Here is a 26,541-nt window from a genome sequence, read left to right as displayed (position 1 = left end):
ATGGTGGAAATGACATATTTCTGGAAAATTTGTGAAAAAGGGTTTTTTTTACAATGTGGTTTGCACACTCAATTTTTATGACTTCCCTTCCGTAAGGAACTCGCTGCTTTATTCTAGAGTAAACACTGAATCTCCGTCACCAAAGTAAGTATTTTAACAAGTGCTGCTCAACACTCCCGCAGAACCCTTCTACTATTATAGTTTGTTCCATTACAGTGCTTGGACCACTATATTTTTTAAAGAAAAGATGTTCATTCACCTTTTTGTCTTTGAGTCTTGCAAATTCGCATGCGAAGCAATACTTCCTTTTCACTCCCAGGTACAAGAGTTGGTTTGTTTCGGCTCTGATAATGCAATTCTTCAAAAGAAAAAAAAGTTAATATGCACATTTTGACTGGAAGTTATAAGTACTGAAATATTTTATTTTATGAACAACAGACTATAGAGTAAGCATTGGTGTAAACAGGAAGATAACACACCACTCCACTTAAATTGAAACTATGTCAGTCAGTCTTATTCCAGCCGCCGTCCCCTACGACACTAATATGTGGTGTATCATTTTCTACGTTTCCTATGGCAATAGCTAGTTTTTTATTCCATTCTCTATCATTTTCTTTTCTTGGAAAGTTGTCTTTGCCGAAACTAAATTTAAAAAAAACCATCGTAGTAGTAGCGTTAAGAAAACTTATGCAAATCACATGTACACATATTTCACTACACAAATCTTATCACATTATAGGGTTGTGCGAATAGTGTATTTTGGTGGTCGAAAATTTTGAATCGAACATGAATTTATTTTAATTTATTGCGAATAATTTCAAGGTCGAAAAATTATCTTACATTTTCACTTAGATAGATACATAACAATACAGAACACATGTAGTGAAAATAGTAATACTATATTAACTTTTGCAGACAAAGTGAAAATTGTACCATGTTTATTAACCTATTGAAGCAATGTAAACATCATTAATATGCACATTTCTCAGATATAAATATTAAAAAGTGCAGTGTTGTACTTTTTAAAATTAAAATTAAAATCCAAATTCCATGCCCGCAATGAATAACGGAGGGGGGGGGGGGGGGGGGGGGAGTTGAGAATTTGTAAAATTTGAAGGAAGTAGGCTGGAAAATAACTTGTTGCACTCATGGGTGCTGCGTGTTGAGATCCTCTTCAAGAGAACTATACTACCAGCCAGCTTGTGTTAGCTACCCAAGGTCAACGGCCCACTGTTGAGATTCAGCGCTTCGTTTCGTGTTGTCACTGGGCGTCCTCACACGTACATACCCACACCACTTGAGGCAGACATTCCTCCAGCTGCCCGAAAGTAGCGGCAATCTCCTGATAGTTCTGTAGATCTCTTTCCAGGAGTGTCAAGTGAAGGCTGACATTTCACGAATGTGGTAGCACGGTCGTGGGTGGCGAGTGCTAAGAGATGGTGTTATCATCTTGTAACGCGTATATTTATAAATGTGTTTGTATGTAAATCTGTTTAGTTTCGCTATTTAAAACGTGTTTATCTTAAAATGTTCATTGGTTACCAAAAAGTAATCAGTAGGTAGAAACCAAGGTCTATAACTGTAACTGCCATTTTTACTTCCACGTATTATTATTATAACGAAAAAAGCAACCGTTTTTGCGGAGCGTCACAATACGACTGGGCACATAGCGGTGGTGAGGACTGCCATACACACAGTGTGTGAGGTAATATTGCGTGAAATATACCCTGCATTATTTGAATGCTGATATTGTTCCCGTAGATGCTAGCTGCCAGACGAACGGTCACGTGTCACGGCTTGTTTTGGTATCAATTCAGGTCCTACATGTACTTGTAGGTTATCAGTGTTTTTTTCATAAGACAGCCATCTATTAAGGGAAATAAATAGTTAGATATAACAGTGTATTATTTTCGTGCTAGAGAAGGTTGAATACGGATTCAAGAAAAAAAAATGTTTTATTAGGTTAGATCGAGGATGGTCAAAACTAGTCCAAATGACAATAACGATGCTTTTACCTGGAATCGCGAAGTGTCGTATGATTAAGAGTCTACTGTATATCGGCAAATAAGTAATGATGACTATAATATCTTATGAAAAAAGAGAAGTTTGGCTTCACCTGAGTAACAACCAGCAACTACAGATGTGCCTGTAAATATTAGCAATTTTAATCTTTGATATTCGACTTCCGAATGTGAATAGTTCATAAATAACTGCGCAACTATTCGTGTTTACGAATATCCGCACACCCCAATACATTTTCTATTTTTTGTGACTAATATTGGTATACTAAAATTAAATAAAATACTCATTTTTAGGCAACTAATAAGATTTTCAAACTGTTGTCTCATTGCTATGTGGATTCATTCAATGTAGCTTCCTAAGTAAAAACAAAATAATGCCTGATAAAGGGATTTATCTTTAAGTTACATGCAGAAAGTCGTCTAAAAATTTACAATTATTCTTTCTCCTCCGAAGAACAGAACAACTTAAAATGTTATGTAATAATACAATGGTATATGTACCTACCGGCTGCTTAATCTACTGAGCCTTTTATTTAATGTAAACATTAGCATGCAAGTATGAAATCTATTATGAAACTTTTCGCACAACGGATCTAAGTTGTTCCAAAATATGTAAAGTATATTTAACCTATCTAAGGTACAAGTTTCAAGTTTCCACTTTTGGTTCACATTGTCTTGAACTCCAACAAAAAAGGAGGGGGGGGGGGGGGGGGAAGAGAGAAACTATCTCCAAATTTTTGCTATCTCAGAGCTAGTGCACTGAGATTCTCAGGGTAGACGAATTAAGTAAAAATTATTGACGGAGTAACGAATGGTGCTAAGAAATTAAGTTTGTCGCTGAATATGGGTTGAATTACCCAACGTAGCCATGTTAATTTTTTAAGTCTTACACATAGGAACTGAAATAATATGTATTGAATTGTAAGACACAATATTTTTTATAAGCAGCAATTAATTTAAAAGTTGGCTAATTGTAACTAACAATTTGGCTTGGACAGTATAATACTCACGTGAATGAAAGCAATACAACCGAATTGAGAACCTCCTTTTTTTAAGTCGGTTGAAAATTAACTTGTTTTCATGCTTACCAAATATAATTTTCCACGTAGAACTGTTTGTTTACTCTTACTTTTAAGCTGAGGATTTTTTGCCTAACTTACACTTACATAAAAATAATCGCATTTCTTGAATCAGGATAGTTTAGTTTGCAAAGCGTCACTTGACTACATTTCAAATTGAAAAAAATTGGAAGTTTTTGTAAAGCACATTATGGCACAAAATATTTTTTGCCCAAACACACTTTACAGTAAATGGAAGAAATAATTAAAACTATAAAAAATTTGGGTTCACCTTCTCTTCAAACCTTTAGCTTTTCGCAGCACATCCATGCATCTCTGAATTGATAGCACTGTTCTTAGCTTTCTTCTCGTCGTTGACACAGTACTCCGCACCATTCAGATTATTTACTGGCACGGAGGAGGTGGGGTCAGATTCCGTTAGCCGAGGATGGGTCCGAAGTGATGGCAACACGGCAGCCGGCTGCACGCTCCCGCGCGCAAGACAGGCGCAAGTGAACCTACTCGCGGCCAGAAAAAATAGCTGAAAATGCAAAATACGAAATATTTCTTGTTCTAATAAAGTTAGCAGTATGCCACCGCTTACTTTTTTTATCTTTACTTTAAAAGGAAAAATTCTGCAGACTCTAAATATTTGTATATCTTACAGCCTGTTTTTTAGACCACTTTTTCGGTTTTCCTTAATTTTAAAAACGTAAAATAAAATACTTATCAATACTTTATCTACAATATTAATCTGACAGATGATTTCTGTTGTAAAACTGCAGCAAACAAGCCAATTACGAAATTTTTATTTGAAAAATTGTAGAAGATGTAGAAAACACTTTTTAACCTACAATTCCCTATCAAGTCGCTGGACCAGGGACGGCCTTAAAGGAAAATTTAAAAGAATCTGAATTTGCCATCACACTCGACTTTTCAGAAAACTACAGTATGGTAGTACAAGATGAAGCCCAGACTTACCACTGGACTAAGCGACATGCCACAGTTCACCTGTTTGTTATATATTATAAAGGAGAAAAAAGAATTGAACATTTGAACTACGTTGTAATTTCTGACTGCCTAGAGCACAATACAGTTGCTGTTTACATATTTCAAAGAAATTTGGTTGCTTTTTTGATTACAAAATTTAAAAATGTTCCTCATAAGTTCTTTTACTTTTCAGATGGGTCTGCTGCCCAATAAAAAAATAAGAAAAATTTCATCAATTTGTGTTTTCACAAGCAAGACTTCAACATATCAGCTGAATGGCATTTTTCAGCCACAGCTCACGGTAAAGAGCCTTGCGATGGAGTTGGAGGTACGGTTAAGAGATTAGCAGCTAAAGCTAGCTTGCAACGGCCCTACAAAAACCAGATCTACAACTTTATGAATGGGCAGTAGAAAATATTTCTGGTATTAATTTCACTTTCACTACACAAGAGGATTACATAGTCAGAAATATTTTTAAAATATCGTTTCAATCAGGCAATTACCATCCAAGGAACTCAGCAATATCATGCATTTATACCTGTTGACTCAAGCACATCAAAAATTACTGTGAAAATATTTTCTGGAGCTACACATTCTTCACAAGTAACTGTTACAAGATCACTAGACAAACCGCAAATAGGAGACGTAAAGGGCTATACTGCTGTTGTATATGACAAGAACTGGTGGCTAGCTTATGTTATGGATAAAAACGAAGAAATTTATGAAGTGAAAGTAACATTTATCCACCCTGCTGGACCATTTTCTTATCCAGGGAAACCAGATGTATTATGGATTCCTCTCACAGATGTGTTATGTACAGTAAATCCTGTGACACCAACTGGAAGAATTTATGTATTATCTGAAAATGACATTTGAAAAACCAATGAGGAATTTTTCAAGTACTGTAATTGAAAATTGCAATAAAACATGTGAGTGCTAATTTCCTTTCTTCAATTTATTTCTCATTTTAAATTATTGTGCAGGGGAATCTTGCCCTATATTGTACTTCAGCATAAAGTATTTCTCATTTTAAATTAAATTCCCTTTAAAATTTAATTAAAAAATTGTTCAGTTTAAGATACTTTCAGTGTACAGAATATAAAAATCTGATTTTTTTTGTGTATTTTACAACAAGATTTTACTGTATTCTGTTATGCTTTCCTTTGCTGCCAACATTTAACCTGAGGTTTGACAAAAAGGGCCTTTGTTTTCAATTCAGTTTACTATGAACCCATTAACTCTCCACTTTGAAACTTTGTAGACATTTTAATATTTGTACAAAATTTTTATAGAATTAATTGAAAAAAAAATGCACTTTTTTCCAAAATTTTTTTATTTAAATTTTAAAAATTATTTTGAAAATAATTTTTTTTTCTAGACATTATTGTGTTATATATCACATGAAGGGCCATACTAAATGCTGCAAAATGACACCTGTCTCACCTTTCTAACTTAATTTGGAGAAGAGTTATGGTAATTTTAAAATATGGCTGTCGTGCGTTTTTGAGTGTTTTTTTTCGAAAATTTACAAAGCAATATTTTCAAAATGGATGAATAAATATATCATTCTAAAATTTTATATTTTTGTTAGTCTGTATGGAGGTAACATCTGTGCAAAATTTCATCAAAACCTGTAATGGTGAGGTAAAATGGGTGTGTTGATTTGACATGGAATGACACTCATATTATCTATGATGTAAAAAATTATTCGAGGAATTTCAAAAAAATTTGTCAAGAAAGTCAGGGTAATTTTACTATAGATTTGTGTGGGCTGTGGACACTGTGATTGCAGTTTCAAGGAGTATAATCTGTGCATAGTTCAGCTACAGTTGTTCGTGGTGTGCGTTTTGCAGGTTCTGCAGTGGCTGTACTCACATTTGTCGTGCTGGTGATCAGGTTTTGCGTGGAAACGTTTGTGCACGAAAAGCAGCCATGGAAAATGACATACATAGAAGAATTTGTGAGATTCTTGATTGTCGGCGTTACGGTGTTGGTTGTGGCTGTACCGGAGGGCTTGCCTCTGGCAGTCACGCTTTCATTGGCTTATTCTGTGGGCGTAAGTGTTTTCCAGAGGAGCAATCTTTGGGCTGGTTAAAAATTCACAAATGCACCGTGTCGTATGTATTTTTACGCAACAGTAACTAGTTGCATATGTTTCTTGGGAGTTAAATTTATAATATCTCTCAGTTCTTTTGTTTTTCAGGTTTGCCAGGAAAATATTTATTTTAATATTAATTTTGAAAATTTAAAACTGTATTTATGCTCTTTTGCAAAGTTGTTGTGGCAAATTTACACATACAAAATCTTGATCTGAAGGAACTTGCATGATTCTAGGTAATAGGTTCATATCTATTACATTGTTAAATTGAATTTTTTCTGAATTTTTTTAAGATCAGGTTTTATATTGAAATATTCAAATTATTTTAGTTGGCAAAAATATTTGAGACTCATGTAAGTGCATTTAGGACCTCTTCTTGCCTCCAAATCAAGCCTAAACACAGTGTACTACCTGCAGATATTTTAGCAAGCATGAAGTCTATTTTACATGGTTTTTTTGCTGTGAATTCAGAGAAATTATTGTTAAATATCAATGTGTTATTACAGACATGTTTGCATGGTCCTCCTGGGTTTTATATTCCCAAGACATAATCAGTAAAAATAAGTAATGACTAATGAATGTTATTAAATATTAAACATTTTAAACACAGATTTTGTTTCATTGCATAAAAAACTTTTTTGAGAAATTATTTTTATAGTTTATGTTTTTAGCATAACCTTAATCTTTGTAATTATAAATTTTTAGTTGTGTGTTATAGTTTTATTGTCTTTTTTTTAATAGTGGCTTGTTATTTCTGTTGTTTTTTTTATTGTTGGATAAAGCTATATATATCACATTAGCTTGTATCAAATGCCTTGTGTATTGTGTTTTATACATTATAATGCTAATAGTTTTTATAAACTTGGGAACAATAGTACTTAGTTTTATTTTGTGTGTATGAAAATAAGTGATGGATGTATTTTGTGCACAGAAAATGTTAAAAGAGAACAACCTTGTGCGCCATCTGTACGCTTGTGAGACCATGGGAAACGCTACTGCAATCTGCTCCGACAAGACGGGAACCCTCACAACTAATAGGTGCAGTCTCTTTGTTTTTAATAGTCTTGGATTTTCAATCAATGCAATTTATATTGGCCCTTTTTTTTCTTCAATTTCTCCCTTTGAGTATACATAAACATCTAATGTAAAGTTTTTTTAATATCCATCTTCTTCCTCTAACAGCATACTAAGTTTATATATCAAACAGTTTCAGGAATTGTAATAATGCAGTCCTAACTGGTTTATTACACCAAGCAACAGACTGTGATATATTTTGTGTATGATTAACCAAATAGGTTGAATCATCACCATGTACCTGCTAATTAATGTTAAGAAATTTTAAAATTTGACAATTGTCATGGGGAAATATGTATTTCATTTATTAAACATGATATGAGTAAGTATGTGTGAATATTAAAATTTTTGAATACAAATACCAATTTAATTCAACTTCAAATACCAACACTTTGAAGTGGCGAATATTCAACTTATGAATATTTTGACGTAGCTTACATCATGAGTTTGTTGTATACCAACGTGCACTGTTGAGGTTAAGTAATTTGTGCTATTAACTACCCATTTTAGAATTTTTAACAAGAAGATAAATAATACTAAGTGTTTTAACCATGCAACAAGTATTTCATTACTGTGTCTCGGGAACAGTAGTGAAACAATTAGCTTGTATGATTCAAAACACTATTTTTGGCATTTTTAACTTGAAAACAAACTATTATTTGTATTTGTTCATCATACATACCATTAGTGCAATTAAAATTAATAAACATCATCAACCATGGACTACAATACAAAACATGGATAGTCCTTTGTGATGGCCTTCAAAAAGAATTGAATGTGATAGTTACGGAATAAGAATCATTACAGTTATTTAATAATATGACAAATCAACAAACAATAGTTAACACTTTACTTAATAGCTATTCACTTCCATTATTGTCTATGTACTTTAGCCCTATTAACAAATTTAAACTATGGGAAATGTCTCAAGATGTCCAAGTGTTAGCCAATGATTGTATTGTGCCATAACGCAAGTCAGCAGCATCTCTGGATAACCTCGCGCCTACCAGGATAGATTAGTTAGTGCAACGTTGTTAGCGATTTGTGGCAGCCATACATTTAGTAAACAACAGTATCAGAATTATATCAACTACTTAAATAATCTTTCATGTTAATATAAAATGTTAAGATTATGCTCTTTTAATATTTTTAGAATTCAACCAATCTTCTGTATTAAAAACATTATTATTTTGTCATTCTGAGATCTTGTTAGCATCTACATCGGGAATGCGTTCTTTTTTTACACTGTAATTTAATTTTAGATTGTTTACTCTTTAAATGTAATTCAAAAATTAATTTAAATGTATTTAAAATGTATGTAGATACATAATTAGTACTGTAAATAGACTTTTATGGGAGCAGTTATTTGATTAAAATGGTAGTCAACAAGCACACTTATGTGATTGGAAACAAATTATTTTGACAAAAATATGCTCTTATGGGGGGGGGAAAAGTATTTGACTAGCACCTTTTTTTTTAATTAGGGCTCTGTTTTCCTTTTCCAAATTAGAATGTTGGGGTAGTTGTAATTGATACTTCATGAAATTTCTTCACGTGTACATTACTCATGATAGAAGATATGGAGCTATGTGGAATTAATGTGTGGAGTATATGTATTAGCTGTTCTAACAGAGTTTTGATTGATTGTCAATATTTTTTTCAGGATGACCGTTGTTGACTCGTACATCTGTGGGGAAAGGAGAAAGACATTAAAGTATTCAGACATTCCTCCACCTGTTGGTGAAAGGCTGGTGCAAGCAATTTCTGTAAATTCCTCTTACACATCCAAAATAGAGGTTAGTTAGTTAATTTTGTTTTATAAAACTGAGTAGGTAGGTATTTGGTATTGTGTGTCTTCACAGTGAGGTGATTAGAGATACATACTTCAAAAGTCAGGGACTTTTTCTTTAAGAAACCATCCGAGTTATTTGCCTGGAGTGATTAAATAGATTATAGCTGTGCTGATACAGGTAAGCTTCACTATAAAGAACATGAAGGGACCAAAAAATAGTTGAGTTTGTTATAATGAAGTTCTTTATACTGAAAGATAAGCATTGTTATAATATGTATACTGATAAACACATGAAACAACATTACTAGGATGTATATGAACTTAAAAGAAGTACATAAGACATTGTTGATCACAATTTCAAACCAATAAATACAGAAACCAAACAGCTGTAAAGTACATATACATATGTACATACCAATCCATCCATTAAGGAAAAAACTATTTTTTTGAAAAAAAATCTTCACTCACTTTTTGTTTTTTGAAATTATTGTTCATTTACAGTAGAATCCCGCTGATGCGACCCCTCACGGTTCCCGTAAAAACTGACTTATAAACGGAATGGTTGCAATAGAGAATTCGGGCCAATTTTTGCCCCCCCTTTCCCCCCCTCCCAAATATATCCAAATACAAAAAATACTCGCGCTAAATGAATTCGCGTCACACGAGTTCGGCTATGCTAGCTGGCTGGTTGTTATTTTCGTTCAAAACGTGGCGAAGGAACTTATGTGGATCAGGTAGAAAACATTCGGCTATAAACGAAAGATATAAGAACAATGCTATCCTGAAATTCTGTGACATGTTTTTGGAGTAGATAATCACAGCGACAGACCGACAGGATGCGCTCGCTCCCGCCCTTGCCATCAGCCATGTTTATTTTGACAGCTCAAGCAATTATCTTTTCCATGTCCCTTCGCAGCGTAAAAAAGAAAAAAAACACGTTGGAATGCAGATGGAAAAGTAACTATGCAGTAAAATAAATATATTTACGGCCCTGCTAAATTTTTCTATTCAATAAAATTCGAGGTATTAGTGATTTTTCAGCAGAAACTGCTGTGTGACTAATAAACAAATTGTATCATAATAACGTAAACTTATAAGTATTTATTAACGGCGAAGGACAGTCGTATAAGCCCATAAAAATATTTATTTTACCGAGAATGGACTCTACTACCTGGCTTTTGTCGCACGCGGTGTGGGAGGGGAGGAGGATGCGGACAGTTTCTCATGCAGAAGGTTGAAATAAGGGAGAGAATGTGTTGAAATGTTAGTTGGAAAAGGGGGGAGGGTGTTTTTACATGGTTTGTGGCTCTGGGAGGGAGATGAGCCTTGAAGAATTAACAGGGGATGGGAGAGGTAAGCGTCACGTATGACGTCAAGTCGCCGGGCGGGTAAGATAACATGACAGCTGAGACGGCACGAGGCTTTTCGTGCGTTAGTGGACGCGCCGAGCTCGGCTGCGTGGACAGTCTAGAGGGGTGGTATCTATTTTTAGCCGTCTTTTGTATGCCTGCCTGCTTACAGACGTGTAACAGACTTATTTTTCAGCCGATTTTACTCAAATTTTCAATTTTCTCTGCTTAAATTTTTCACGGTTTCTCAAAAAACGGTCGTAAAAATGAATGGACGCATCAGAGGGTGGTCGCATCGGCGGGATTCTACTGTATGTTAACACGTCCTTTTAGATTTCTTGAAGCTTAGGCATATAATGCACAAGTTCATCACATGTCATAAAAAGTCTTTCAAACACAGATATAGCATTGCTTACTTCTTTCTTATCTCATTCGCCCTCTTCAGCCGCTTCAGGTTCATCCACCTCTGATTCACATGTTTCTTCACACGTAGCTTCGTCCGATTGGGGTGGGCAGGTTGCGAGATTATCGTCAATCACAGCAAACTCTTCAAAGGTTACCTCTGACGATGTTTGGCCGATTTGTGCCCACAGAGATTCACAGTGGGTAACTTTCACTTCAGTATTTTCAGCACTAGCAGGTGGAGGGCTGCTAGAGCGAAAGCCTGCTTTACAAAAGCAGTTAGCAATAACAGATGGAGAAATGCTGTTCCATGAAAAGCAGCACCTGTGCATTGCTTGCAGGATGTTCCATTTTGGGACAATTGATCCACTTTCTTTGTTGTCCATCTGCCGCAGAAGGTACTGGACCAGTTGCTTCCTGTAATGTTGTTTTACCTGGGCTATGACACCCTGGTCCATAGGCTGCAACTTGCTGGTGCAATTAGGGGGGGAAAACACAACTTTTACATTTTTTTAGTTTGGAGGTTTCAACATTGTGTGCTGGGCATCTGTCCAAAAACAACAAAAATTTTCTGTTTTTAAGACCCATACGAGAATCAAGTGAATTTAGCCAGGTCTGAAATATAGACGATGTCATCCAGGAATTAGTATTGTTCCTGTAGGTACAGGGCATTTTAATATTCTTAAAACACCTGGGCTTGGCAAATTTACCAGTAACAAGCAAGTCCAGTTTTTGTGTGCCATCACTATTTGCACAGAATAGCACACTTAGCCTGTCCTTATTCTTCTTACCTCCATGGCAAGTCTCACCTTTCACTCCTAATGTCCTGTCAGGCAGAAGATTAAAAAACAAGCCAGCCTTGTCAGCATTAAATATGTCTTTTTTTTATCATAACCCGATGTAATGTCTGCCAAGCGTTCAATCCAGTCATCTTGAATTTTCGGGTCTACTGAACCTTCCTCACCACACACCTTAAGTGTACTAAGGTTCCATCGGGCTTTGAATCTATGCAGCCAACCCCCTGACGCCTGAAAATCTTCAATGCCCATCTTAAGAGCTAACTCACGAGCGTTTTCTTGTAGAACATTTCCAGAGACTGGAATATTTGAAGCTCTGGAATGCATAAGCCGTACAAACTCTCTTACAGCTATCAGGCAACGCAAGATCTTGGTTTTCATACGTAACCCGCTGTGAAAGAATAGTAGACAGAGTTGATTTTGCGATTCCAAATTTTTCCGCAACGTCCGTTTTTTTTCACCCCTGTCTACAGCCTGCAGAATCTGTTGTTTTGTTTTCAGGTCTATTGCTTTTCTTTTATGAGCACCAGACATATTGCTAAAAATACAAAAAAAATTAATTTTTTAGTCTGTACCACGAGCACAAAAGGTTATGAGTAGTGGTGCACCGATGCGGATACCGATTAATCGTAATCGACGATTATCTTATCGATTACTTTGCCGATTATCTACGTCCCGGCATAATTAAGTAGGTTTTTACCGTGTAATATTTTGTTACACATTTTGGGACGAAATACGGTAATATTTGTATATATTACAAAATTCATCTAACTCCGTCAGATCTTGATTACAGATATTTCGTTAAGTTTAATAAATTCATTTCCTCGAACAATAAAAAATACATTTTTCCTACACGTTTATTTACGTTTCGTCTTTTGTTCTGTCTTTTGTTCAGTGGCCTTGTACATTACCTATAGCCAGAGACATAAAATAGATGGCACGCAATCAAAATACCACAAGCAGTTGCAGTGGATTCTATGACAATCGATCTTTTTGAGTTCTAGTAAATCGCGGTCCCGATACCTTCTAGAGTTTATCACTGCATTTTACCAACTCGTTATGGGCGTCTTTGGTAACATTATCCGTTGTTGTGTTATTTGTATATGACGTGAAAAGTGAAAAAGTATTTATAATTTTATATATTCAGTCAACATAAATAAAATCACATGTGCTAGAATTGGTTTTGTCATTTTTATATAATTATAGTGAGATGGCGAGTAGGGAGAAAAAAAGTGAAGTGTGGAAACATGTTTCTATAAACTCAAGTGAACAAAATAAAGCAACGTGTTTACATTGTTAAACTGTAATTTCTCGTGGTGGTAGTGGTAGTGGACTGACCAATCAGCAGGGATATACTACTATTAACCTATGGAACCACATCAAGCAAATGCAACCTGATAAATTAGTGGAGAAGTGTGCTAATGTAACCACAGATTATTGTGATACAGATGAGGTTCCAAGAAAAGTAATGAAATTGGCTCAAACAAAAATAACAGACATCATGGAAAAGAAAATACTGTATGATGTGAATGACCCAAGAGCATTAGAACTCACACAGTTTATAGCTTAAATGCAATCTTATGTGATAGTCGATAATAATGCTAGTTTTCCGCAACAAAAACTTACCCATTGTAAATTACAATTATTATACTGTAGTTCAAGTTGTTTGCAATAACAAATATAAATAGAAGTTAATTTAATTTACACTTTGCAATGACTTAATAGTGTATTTTATATATTTATATACTGTTATTATAACTGTATTCTCAATTTTACCTAAATTCACATGGGAATAAAAAATTTTGTGTGCATTATTACACTTAAAAAAATTTTGTTCATTATAATCGGTAACTGAATCGGTATCTGCCGATTATTGCTCTCATAATCGGTAATCGAATCGGTAATCGGTAAAGTCATATTGGTGCACCACTAGTTATGAGATAATGTAAACGTGTTCTCTCAGAAAACGATACAGCCGGAACTACTACAGTATAACGCTTTTCCGATTATCACACTGCAGCCAATTCGCACAAAAATATTCGTCGCTATAAAAATTGTCTACAAGAGAAATTGAGTTTTGCTACAAGTGTAAATTCAACAAACTTTAACTGTAAATTCAATTACATAAAGTTATTCTAGATTGTATGAATTTTAAAACAAAACTAAAAAAGATGTGTCAACTTTCACATCGTAAAGTTTAGTAGTCGGACCTATCGATACACAGCTTCGATAAAATCGTACAGTACAGTATCTCAGTCATTAGTCTATGGCCGCTTGAAGAACCTGTTCACATACTCTCTGCTGATGCTTTGTCTATGGTCAGGACACGCGTTGTAGGTTATGTTTTTGTTTATCTACACACTATTACGTTTGAATAAGAAAATTAAAAATAAAGTACAAGTTTTTGGATGGTAAATTTTTTCAGAATTTGCCTCAAGGTTGTTTGTTCAAGTGAAAATTTTTGTTTCAGGAAGAAACAGACTGTCGTAAAATTTGTTAAGATTAAATAAAATTCAGGGTTATTATATACGTTTTTGCGGGACCAAACAATGAGTTCGGTTAAGTGAAGTGTTCGTTTAACTGAAGTTCGTTGTACTGATGCTTTCCTGTATTAGTATCATCTGCACTTCAATACAATACAACCATTAACCATAAAAGTTTGACAGGAATAATCTAAAATGACAAAAGTGGCTGTTTCAACATAATGGTAGATGACTTTGTATCCCACTCATCAACAGTAATAGATGTGTTCAAAAGTTTTGTGGTTAGATGCCTCATGAAATTTCAATGTAGTGAATAATTATTCTCATTAATCATACACATTATGCCACACTGATTGACTGCAATTCATACTCCTGCTGCGAAGGTTTGCCGGTTTTGATTCCTGGAGTTGTAACTTAGGAAATGTGGAAATAACCAAAAAAAATTTATGTTTTGGTGAATCTGGTTATTAATTGAAAAAAGAAAATTAAGAATCAGATACAATGACTGTCAAAATCTGAGAAATAAAACTGTAATCAGAATCTGCATAGTTTAGAAAGTTATCCAAGTGTATTGAATGGTCATTCTTTGGACAATATCCAAATTTGGAATATAGGCCCTTCTATATAGTTTTTTCAGTTATAGAAAATTTGCATAATTGGTGTGAAGCTTTATTTAAAATACATTTGCTGGTCATGGTTTTTATGTATATGTGTGTGTGTGTTTGTGTATATATATATATATATATATATATATTTTTTTTTTTTTTTTCCCCACCTCAATAGCCTGCCCAGGAGCCTAGTGGCCTCCCGAAGCTAGTGGGGAACAAGACTGAGTGTGCCCTGCTGATGTTTGTTGTGGATCTCGGCAAGGACTACAGCGAGATCCGTGACAATATGCCGGAGGAGAGCTTCATCCGTGTGTATACCTTTAACTCTGTCAGGAAGTCCATGAGCACTGTCATACCGCGTGAAGGCGGGGGCTACCGGCTGTTGACAAAGGGGGCTTCCGAAATCATTCTTGGCAAGTAAGTAAACTATAGGTTTTTATTTATTGGGTGTTCAAAAACAAAACAAAAAATACATAGGAATTTTTTATTTTAAACTTTATTGTTTACTGTAGTCTGGCTCACGGTTAGATTGCAGTACAGATTATGATGGTGAACATTGTTGCCAGATTGATACTACCTATCTTGTTAACATCAAAAGTATTTTGTATGTCATCGTTAATCGTAAGTTTTAATACCGTATAAACTTACGTACCACCCACCCCCGGGTAAGACCCGCACCCTTATTTTTAGAATTTTAGAGTGGGAAAAAATGTTTTTATTGCAAATGTGCATGGGAAAAAAATAATTGTCGTGATTTCTTTTCCTTTCAAACAGTAACAAATCGTAAAGAATGACTAAAAAAGTACTATGCTACTTATTACAGCCTTGGCATTTGTGTTAAAAGTAAGCCTGTGCGAATATCAATTTTTTAGTTCGAATAAAATTCGAATACGAATACCAAATTATTCTCGAATATGAATATTGAGTTCGAATAGTTGGAATGAGAATTGAAATCCCATAAAACATGTTATATCACATCAATTACAATAACAGGTACAGTAAGTCCTCTATTTACGTCGTACCGATTTACGTCGTTTCGGATTAACGTCGCTAATGTTTGAGTACTCATGTTTCAATTTAAGTAGTTGCCGATTCACAATAACGTCGTTTACAATGACCGTAAATCTTTATTTTAACCAAAACACCGTATATAATTCGTTTATAATTCTTTGTTTCCTTCGGTAGTTAATTAATGCTATGTAGCGTAAGCTACACGTTCACCGCCTTATCTTATCATACATCATGAGGGACGCTTCCTGCTCTCCGCGCGGTGATGCAATACTACCAGCCCGCCCGCTCGGCCACCCACGTATCTCGCACGTAGAAGTGTTATCTACTTCCCGCAACGACACAGCATTTTCTCCTACCCCTTTTCGTCCAACTCCTTGGCACTTCAGTAGAGGTGTAAAAGTAACTAAAAAAAGTGTACCCGTATGTATTCGTTACTATAACAATTAGTACTCGTTACTTTCGTATCGTTACTCGTTACTTCTGATACCGCATAACATGCTATGTTATGTAACAGCAACGAATCGAGTCGTATTTTGTACGCGTACAGTATGACGTCGCGTAAATAATAATAAATTGAATATAAACAATTAAAAGTATTTGATAATTAACAGCTTTTGTTAACCAAGAAACAATAAAATCTCATTAGAGCAGCTTTATTATAATATCTCTTTTAAGATAAGAACAAAAAACGTGAAAATACGCGATAATAAAAAACAAAAACATACATAGGCCTATTTATAATTTGTAAAAAATACTTTCTTACGTTGTTTCTGTTCCAATCTCAAACTTTGTCTACACACACAATACCTTTAATAAACAGTAAAAAACTTGGATGACGAATTTCCAAATTATACTTTTCTTAATAAACAAACATCGTTCTTTGTAACGAATAAGCGCGCGCATGCGTAAAACATACGAAAAATGTGAGTAACGAAATGCATTCGTGTGTAACGTTTCGTTACTCGTTACTAGATGCCGCACCCGTTACTCAGTAACGAATACATACGGTTTGCTACAGCTCTACACTTCAGTCGCTATGATATCATTGAGTTGGCCGGAGTTTTAAACGTGCCGTTGTTAACTTTATCGTGATTAAATGCATTTGTAGTAGGCCTACAGTATCAGCTCACTGCAATTTATGATTTTTTCTTCATAAGATGTCTTCCAAACGACTATATATCTGTTTTTATATTTCAATCAATAAAGGTAATAAAGCAGCTGGTTAAATAACCATTCTATAAAGCTGAGAAGTACTAGTTGGACTTGTTTCCCACGCTGTCGGTTGTAATTTGCTGATAAAATTGCCCGTTGTCACGTCTGTATGCCAGCGCTTCCGGCCGACCTTGGGCCGTGGTCGGCCGGTGGCATGAAACATGGCTCATTTTGCGTCGTTTCTATTTACGTCGCGGTTTTCAGGAACGTAACTCCGACGTAAACCGAGGACTTATTGTACATATTTACTAATACTATGTATGTAGAATTAAAAAAACTGACAGTACTTAAAATTTGAAGGTTCTCCAATTTTATAATTAGTTCGTATTAAAAAGAGTCTTGTCACATCACTACATATTAGCTAATTTAAATTTTTGTGGAGAAACACAAGCTGCTCTACATTTTCGGGGAGTAAACTCTCTCTTCTACACGTCACAATGTTGCCAGCTGTTGAGAAAAGTCTCTCACTGCACATTTGTGTGGCAGGTATAGGCAAGTACTTTCTTGCTACCACAGCTATGTTTCGAAACAAGTGCGCCCCTTTTCTTATCAGAAACTGAAAGGATTTTCATTCTTTGGGATTAAGGGTGCTGCCAGATATTCGTTTACTTCTTCTTGGATAGTTTCTTCGTAGCTTGGAAGAGTAGACTGAGCTGCTGTTGAAGGTTTCACGTAGGCCCACAGAGATGACTTCTTAATAGACATTTCACTTGTAGCCTCACTTGTCTCAGTTATAGTTTCAGCTACTGTGTTCAGCTTACTCAGCTTACATACCTCCCTGCACAAATTTTCAACCCATATTTTTTTTTAATTTTCATCCTCAATTAGTGAATCTTTGAACCGTGGATCTACCATCATAGAAAACACATTTACTTCACAATCTTGGTACACCATGTAACGTGATCGCAAGTTTTTAAGTAAGTTCTTGACAAGAGTATTTTTTTTTTTTTGATACGTGGGACAGGATAATTGCCTGAGCTGTCACTATGCGAGGAATTTGGGAAGGGTGAGAAGGGTATGAGGGAGGGGGGGGGGGGGGGTTTGCCGCCTGCATCCGGTCTTTTACTGTGTATTATCCTATTGAAAAACATTGACGTAGCATGTTAGGCTTTTGGAGTCTTTGCTGTGAGTATGCGGCCAGATGTTTTCCACATAGTCTGTACAATTTTCTTTCTCTTCGCCGTCATGTTCGGAACGAAATTACAGTGCCGACAAACCATGTTTCACCCTCTAATCTGAAAACTGTCACCTATAACACCCCGGCTGTGTGGATGTTACAGACACGTATTTATCTTTATCAGTATGCTGACAGTTCAAATCAATTTTAAACGACCTGACGACATTCTTCTAAATAAAATACGTTAGTTATCTCTCCGAATTACTGTGTTCAAACGGACCTTATGTGGCCAGATGTAGTGGAATAACTCCACATACATAACTCTAAAACATTACGAAAATCCAGGGCCGGCGCGTCCATATAGGCGAACTAGGCAACCGCCTAGGGCTCCAAGTAGCTGGGGGCGGCGCAGCACGACACATAACAGCTGATATAACATATTTAACGATTATTGAAACTAGATGAAAATGGATTTTTGTAACAGTTTGGAATGTTTATATTGATATAAGTATTTATTTAAAGTCCACGGTGACCCGTTTATGATTTGTAATAAGTAAAAAAGTAAAAAAAACACAAGCCTGCTTATATTTGATTGTTGACAAAATCTTAGGCTTGCGTGATGTATTTAGACACAAGGAAAAAAATTTTTGGGGTGTCCGGCCCGAGGGGGGGGGGGGGGGGGGGCATTAAGGTTTTTCGCCTATGGCGCCAATTTACCTTGCACCGGCCCTGCGAAAATCCCGCGGAACTTTTGCCCCTGCCCAACGAGAGAAACCTCCGTGATCCCGAAATGTTTCCCGGTTTCAGTGAATCCGCTCAGCCTTTTTCGTAAATGACTGAATATTCGTTTTTTCGAAGTGTTTGTATTCGAAATCAAATCGAATACGAATAATAAACTACCGTATTTACCCATGTACCACCCGCACATTTTTTCTGAAAAACAACATTCAAAAGTCGGGGTGCGGGTCATACACGAAATTGGAGGTTTTGGACAACAATGAAGACTGAAAAAATTGGATTTATAGTACATTACCGAATGCTGGACGCATTTATTACAATGAAAATACAGCGAAACCCCTTATTTACCTTACCGTTATTTACATTTTCCCGATATTTGCACCATTTTATTTCGGTCCCGTTTTAACCTCATATGATGCAATGCAATAAATTGCCGTTGTTTACAACGCGCGTATAAACTGCTTCCCGCAATTTACGCGGTTTATTCTGAGATTAACGCTTTCTAATTTAAATAATCGTAATACGACGTATTCTGATGTGTTTTCAAGACGTTTTTAAAAGTATTAAACTTTATCCGTAACGTGTCGGGAGTCGCTGTAATCCACCTATAAAACGTAAACAGCGCCAGTTGGCATCATTCGGTATAGAGCACGCGCACGTAGTCGAAGATCGATAGCGATAGCTCGCAAACTTCTTGCTACGCGCGCGCTCTGTTTACAACCGAGTTAACTATAACTGGCAACCCGCGCCATTTTATGCGTATCAATACAACTCACGTTTTTGCTACGGGTTTTTTTACGTTGAATAAAATGGTTTTATGGCATCACTCATTATTTTTAATTATTTGGCACTACGAGCTTTATTTTTATTTGCAGGATGTTGCAACGGACTGAACAGTTGACGATTGTGGTTATTGCATACAAACATTTTAAAATTTATTTCACCAAATTTACGTCTGTTGTTTAGCAAAATTGATCTACTATTTTGACAATGAATATTACTGGTTTTTTTTTCTTAATATTTCATGCATTTGTGTTAGTAAAATTCTGTGCTGCAGTTATAAAGAGTTTTCTTTGTTGTTACAATGACAGACTCTTTTTCCCTATTTATGCAGGCACATGTAAATAGACATTACAGTGAAAAAAAATGTTTCCAGAGAGTATGTTGAAAATTTGGGGTGCGGGTCATACATGGGGGCGGGTGGTACATGGGTAAATACGGTATTCGTTTTGATATTCGGAAATTCGAATATTCGCACAGGCCTAGTTAAAAGTGTACAGAAGGCAGGCAAATGCAATGTGGCAACATCGCATGAGTAGAACGTGTCATCGGCGCGTGCGATCAATAACAACACGCTGTGTGTGTGTGTGACCTTGCCCAGCTCCCAGCTGTTTACAGTCACAATCTTCCGCGTCCATTATCGTGCGCTGGGCAATGACCTCGTTCAAACAAATAAACGATAAAGCACAAGAGTCCTAGTCATGCATAATAAAAACTATTTTTATTACATGCATAATAAAAAACCTTGTGCCTAAATGTGGCATATTCTACATGAAAATATATATTAGGTTAACTCAAATACGGCATTTATTTAGGCTTAAATAAGAGTGACGTACAAAATCACACAGACAATAAAATTAACAAAAGAATAACATGATGTCACAGCCGTCGACCAAGAACGGACTTAAACTTCCTCACAGCTGTTGTCCACAATGCTACCAGTGTCGGAGCACTCATCATCGGAGCTCAAGCAATCGTCGTCCGTGCCGTCGAGCACATTTGAAATGCAGCACGTTTTAAAACTCTTTACTACTAATGTTTCTGGGATCGCAGACCAGGCATTGAGAATCCACTGACACACAAGATACAAGCTTGGTCGCCTTATTCTCCCGGTCTGTGTCATTTCGTGGTTTTCGCTCGCCATCCACTCGGAGTATTGCCGCTTCAGATGCGTTTTAAACGGCCTATTGATACAGATTTCAAGGGGCTGCAAAACTGAAGTTAATCCTCCAGGTATTACGACCTGATCTGTTCACCCATCTTTCAGACGATTCTTCGTTTCTTCGGTTAAATGACCGCGAAAGCTGTCCAACACCAGCATGCTTCGTAATTTCAACAAAGCACCGGGTCGTCGTTCCCACACACATTTAATCCAGTCCACAACCATTGCATGGTCCATCCATCCCTTCTCTTGAGCCCTCACAATAATACCATTAGGGAATTTTTTATTTTTTGGGAGCGATTTCCTTTTAAAAATCACATACAGCTGTAGTTTTTTTCCGTCGGAAAGGACTGTCAACATTACAGTGCACCACATTTTTTCACAGCCTCCAGTTAAGGTGTGCACTGTTTTTACACCTTTTGTTTCAACTGTCGTATCTGCAGGCATTTCAAAGTAGACGGGTTTGGTCGGCGTTTCCAATTTGTGAAAACAAATAATTGTGTTGCTTCCGTAGCTTTCACACATGCCTCTGAAATGCTATTAATTTCTCATCGTAGTTTGTCGGTAAACGCTGGCAGATTGTAGTACGCCGCCTCATGGACAAACCCTTTCTTACCATGAACCTGCGCATCCAGTTCCTACTTGCTTTGAAGCCTTCACCCACGCCAAGTTCACGAGCAATTTGCAGCTCTTTTAGTGAACACATTTCCGTGCTTACAGCATACCCGAATTGCCGTCTGTCCTGTATGTAGTCGTAGAGTTTTTCCTCTATCTCCGGAAACTTTGCTACCGCACCACAGAACGCACGTCTATCCCCACTGGCCGAAAGAAGTTTCTTTACTTTTCCTCCAATCCCTCACACATGATCCGTCGACATCATATTTTCGCCCATCAGCACGGTTACTGATTTCTTCCGCTTCACTGATTATTTTTAATTTTTCCACAACTGTGAAAGAACGAAACTTTTTGCGATTCATTACAATACTTGCAGCCAACACACTTGTAAAACCACTGGGTACTTTGCAAATGAGGATAGGACAGTGCGTGGGAGCACGCATTTGTAACCAGCGAAGCTGCAGTGTGACAATGCTGTGAGGAATGTGACCTTGACTGTCTGCCGCTTCCTTCCCATCCTTTTCATCTACCCCTCTTGTCTATCGCAGCAACCTCCAATCACGCCGGCGTTATTTTGTCACCGTACAAAAATGGCCCAAGACCCATGTAACACCCGCACCCTACTTTTTCGAACCTGATTTTTTTTAAAAAGGTGCGGGTGGTACATGGGTTTATATATTATTTGTTTTTTAAGGCCATAAATAGTATCTGTTGACAGTATTATTATAGTTTTCATCATTTTCATAAAAATTATTTCATAGGAAATCTATATCTAGCAATCTGTCACTATTAAAAATTAAAAACAAGGCATTCCATAAAAGTTGTGCTCTGCTCAAAAGAGTCAAACTTTATTAATAATAATTTTTTAAAACAATTGTTGACAGGAACAGTTCGGAAATAAATTGATATCAGATGATGCTGCTCTTGATGAAATACAACAGGAAAATGTATTTTCGAAATTCTCATTCCAAATTTTACTTTACTAAATGAAAGGTTTTAGATACATTTATTAAAAAAATTATTAGTTTACAAAGTTGTGTCCAAAAATGTTTGCTCTCAGATGGTTCAAAGAGGCCTGACTGTAGTAATTGATAACTGACTTTGACATTTTCAGGTGCAACTTTATCCATGGCCAGAAAGGTGAGGTGGTCCCATTGACGGATGCGGCAAAACACAGTTTGAAGGTCGATGTGATCGAACCGATGGCAGATAGTGGACTTCGCACTCTTGTGATTGCTTACAAAGACTTTGTGCCACACGGTGGGCAGCTGAATGAAGTTAGAATGAATGGAGAGCCCAAGTGGGATGACGAGGATAATATCGTGAACAACCTGACTTTGTTGGCTTTGGTTGGCATTGAGGACCCTGTAAGGAGTGAGGTAAGTGAACTGCATTCACAGTATTGGGGAAGATTTGTTTAATTAAGGGGGATTAGTTCTCTCCCCCCCCCCCCCCCCCAATTTTTTTTTTTTTTTTTTCAAATTTAAAGCCACAGCTTGAAGAGAGACTGTGTATAGGTAGCTTTGGTTTTTATTGTTACTAATGTCAACATTTGTTGACTGATTTAACTTTCAACAGTAAGGGTGTCTACATTCTGGAAAGTCAAGAAATTTTCTTGAAAACTTGGAAAAGTCTGGAATTTATCCAGTGATAGTTCAGTACCTAATTTGAAGAGAAAATGCCATCCTCCTATTTGCCTTCACCCAGTTTTTTTTTTTTTTTTTCCCCATATTAATACCTAAACACTAAAATGGTGTGTGCAAGGTTACATTTTAATTTTTAAAAAAAATGGAGATATAATCAGGCCAGCTATGGGGATTGTGGAAGCTGTTTTTTCTTTATTTCTTTCATAAAATTGCAAAATAGATTGTTATTTAAAAAATAAATAAATCAGAAAAATTTAAAAACTTTGATCAGGGAAAGTCAGGAAAACTTTATTACAGATTTGTGTAGACAGCCTGATAGTGGTGTGCCTTAATCTTGGAGATAAGGTGGTAACATGATAAGATCACTCTTGCCTCCCACCAAAATAATGGGATTGAATCTTGGTTTTCACAAGTGGGAAATGTTGTAGATGTTGCCTACTGCCGGTGGGTTTTCTAAGGTACTCTTGTTCACCCCCACTTGTTCAACGTGTCGGTACATATAACACCAAAATGTAAATTAATACATTATAACAGCACTGAAATACATCTAAGACCATAAATTTTATCAGCATTTTTAACCCCACTTAACTGAAACCATGAAAAAAAAATTTTCAATCACTCAAATGGTTGCCCATTTATTTAAATTGTTCCACCAGGACATCCATATTACAATTTATTTTTATAAAGATGGTTTATGTATCACTATCAAAATTACACTATTTTCATTAAATAAGTTTTAAGAAACATATAAATGTTATATTTATTTGTGAACTATGTTTTATCAATAAACAGTATTTATAAAAATCATATCACCAAAATTTTTGTTTTAGAAATGAAATTGACCTAGAAATAACACCATAAAATCATTACTCATCTCATATTCTGTAGTTATCCCAATGTCCACAAGATGTTAAAAGCTCTAATTCACACATTCCATTGGTATAGTAGTTCTTTCAGGGAGTTGTGTCGGTTTGTAGGTTCCGGAAGCAATAAATTTGTGCCAGAGGGCGGGCATCACGGTGCGAATGGTGACAGGCGACAACATAAGCACTGCTCGTTCCATTGCCACCAAGTGTGGGATCCTCAGACCAGGGGAGGACTTCCTGGCCCTGGAAGGAAGGCAGTTCAACGAAAGGATTCGTAACAAAGATGGTGAGGTAAGTGTTCCAACCAGCGTATCTTTAAAAGATTTACACAATCCTCAACTTTTACATTGATTCCAGTGACTGTCTTATCCCTGCAAAGTGAATTACTTACAATGACTAAAATTAAGTTTTTTTTATAAATCATGCACAGTATTCATTAACCCTTACTAATTGAATTGTTCATATGTGGGCTGTGAAATGACTTCATATCTAAACATATTGTGTGGCACATGTGTATTTTTATCAAATTTAGTTGTAAGTACATCTTGCTATAGATACCAACTATTTTTTGCTAATTTGCTATTTTAGCTTATTCTCTAAAAAAAATTTTAGCTGATAATTTAATATAGTATTTATTTGTAAAATAATTTGTAATAAAATGCTTCATAACTGCTCCAAAAAATTTTGGCTGTTTTCATTTTTATATATATGTATATAAAATTTGGAAAGAAACAATCCAGTCTTGTAGATTTTTGACTTGGCTCACCTAATATTTGTACTTTTTAGTTTGTATAGGACACATGCAAATGTGTATTTTAATTACAGTAAAATCTCGTTAGAGCGAGCACGGTAATAGCGAGAACACGGCTATAACGAGGTATTTTTGAGGAATTTATGGCGTGATCGCTTGAAGCGCGCTTTTGTTATTTGTCTGCTTTATCTCCACCCCTCTCGCTCGCCATTAGACATCTTGCCGTTGACGCCTGTCACATTCTTCAGCCGTGCAGTCGCCACTTAAGTGCGTGGCTTTTAAAATAGAATCCCGTCCTTTCTTTCTTTTATCAAACTTCCGTTAGTTATCTAAGCTGTGTGTAGACAAAGTTTGAGATTGGAACAGAAACAACGTAAGAAAGTATTTTTTACAAATTAGAAATATGTATGTTTTTGTTTTTATAATCGCGTATTTTCACGTTCTTTTTGTTATCTTAAAAGAGATAATATTAAAAAGCCGCTCTAATGAGATTTAATTGTTTCTTGGTTAACAAAAACTATTAATTATCAAATATTGTTAATTGTTTATATTCTATTTATTATTATTTACGCGACGTCATACTGTACGCGTACGCAATACGACTGGATTCGTTTCTGCAACATAACATAGCATGTTATGCGTAGGGCCTGGAAAATTTCGGTGTTTTCAATATGCAGAAAGCGGTACTTTCAAATTAGAAAAGTGGTGGTTTAAAGTCGGTATTTTCGTTATGCAATGGAAATTTTACCGGTATTTTAAATGTTGACTAAATTGTGCAGTTATTGAATATATTAGTTTACATATTTAATAAACAATCCATGTATACTAGGAATAGGCTAATATGCATAATAACAGCCAATTAAATCCAAAACAGTTACACAAAACAGACACGTTGCTATAGATGTTTGCAACTACTTTTTTTTTTTTTTTTTTTTTTTTTTTTCTGCCAATGCCACATGCTTAGCCGACTTTAGGTGTTTGTCAATGAAATCTTTTCTATCCCATGAAACTTTACAGTTGCAAAATTTGCACATCACTGTGCTATTGTCAGTACAATAAAACCCATGTTTCTGATACTGATATGCTCGTATTTAATGGAGTGGAGGAACACGGGGTTGCCACTTGAACAAACCCCAGCGCACAAATGAGAAGAAACTTAGTGTGAACTATACCCCAGATCAATTTTGAGCATCAAAACCATACACAAACACGGCTTATGTAAAAATAAGTTAATTATGCTGAAACACAAGACTTGGGTTAAAGGATACTTTAACCTTGTGTGGATCAAGTAGAAAACAACGGCTATAAACGAAAGAAATAAGAAAAATGCTATCCTGAAATGCTGTGACATGTTTTTGGAGTAGATAATCACAGCGACAGACCGACAGGATGCGCTCCCGCCCTTGCCGTCAGCGATGTTTATTTTGACAGCTCAAGCAATTATCTTTTCCACGTCCCTTCGCAGCGTAAAAAAAAAAGAGAAAAAAAAACACGCTGACAGTTTCTCACGCAGAAGGTTGAAATAAGGGAGGGAATGTGTTGAAATGTTAGCTGTTAAAAAAAAAGGGGGGGGGGTTGTTTTTACATGGTTTGTGGCTCTGGGAGGGATGAGCCTTGAAGAATTAGCAGGGGATGGGAGAGGTAAGCGTCGCGTCACGTCACGTATGGCGTCAAGCCGCCGGGCGGATAAGATAACATACGGCTTTTCGTGCGATAGTGGAGGCGCCGAGCTCGTCTAGACACTGCCGCGTGGCCAGTCTAGAGGGGTGGTATCTATTTTTAGACGTCTTTTGTATGCCTGGCTGCTTACAGTACAGCTCTCGCCAAGATAAACGTGAACGCATAGAGCCCAACAAAGTGTAACAGACTTGTTTTTCAGCCGATTTTACTCAAATTTTTGACTTTCTCTGCTTAAATTTTTCATGTTTTCTCAAAAAACGGTCATATAAATGGAATGGACGCATCAGAGGG

General features: G+C 36.1%; 1 protein-coding gene across 1 annotated transcript in view; it reads left to right on the top strand.

The window, feature by feature from the left end:
* LOC134546260 (plasma membrane calcium-transporting ATPase 4-like) overlaps positions 1–26,541 on the top strand; it is a 155,388-nt gene that overhangs the window by 65,241 nt on the left and 63,606 nt on the right. Inside the window, exons 8-13 of the mRNA XM_063388962.1 lie at positions 5,923–6,125; positions 7,099–7,205; positions 8,905–9,037; positions 14,848–15,089; positions 22,422–22,686; positions 23,931–24,110. Of these exons, the coding sequence (XP_063245032.1) occupies positions 5,923–6,125; positions 7,099–7,205; positions 8,905–9,037; positions 14,848–15,089; positions 22,422–22,686; positions 23,931–24,110 (1,130 nt within the window). The remainder of the gene's footprint in view (positions 1–5,922; positions 6,126–7,098; positions 7,206–8,904; positions 9,038–14,847; positions 15,090–22,421; positions 22,687–23,930; positions 24,111–26,541) is intronic.

The sequence above is a fragment of the Bacillus rossius genome, chromosome 1, assembly GCF_032445375.1.
Source record: "Bacillus rossius redtenbacheri isolate Brsri chromosome 1, Brsri_v3, whole genome shotgun sequence".
Taxonomy (NCBI): Eukaryota; Metazoa; Arthropoda; class Insecta; order Phasmatodea; family Bacillidae; genus Bacillus; species Bacillus rossius.
This window is presented reverse-complemented; position numbering and strand designations above follow the sequence as displayed.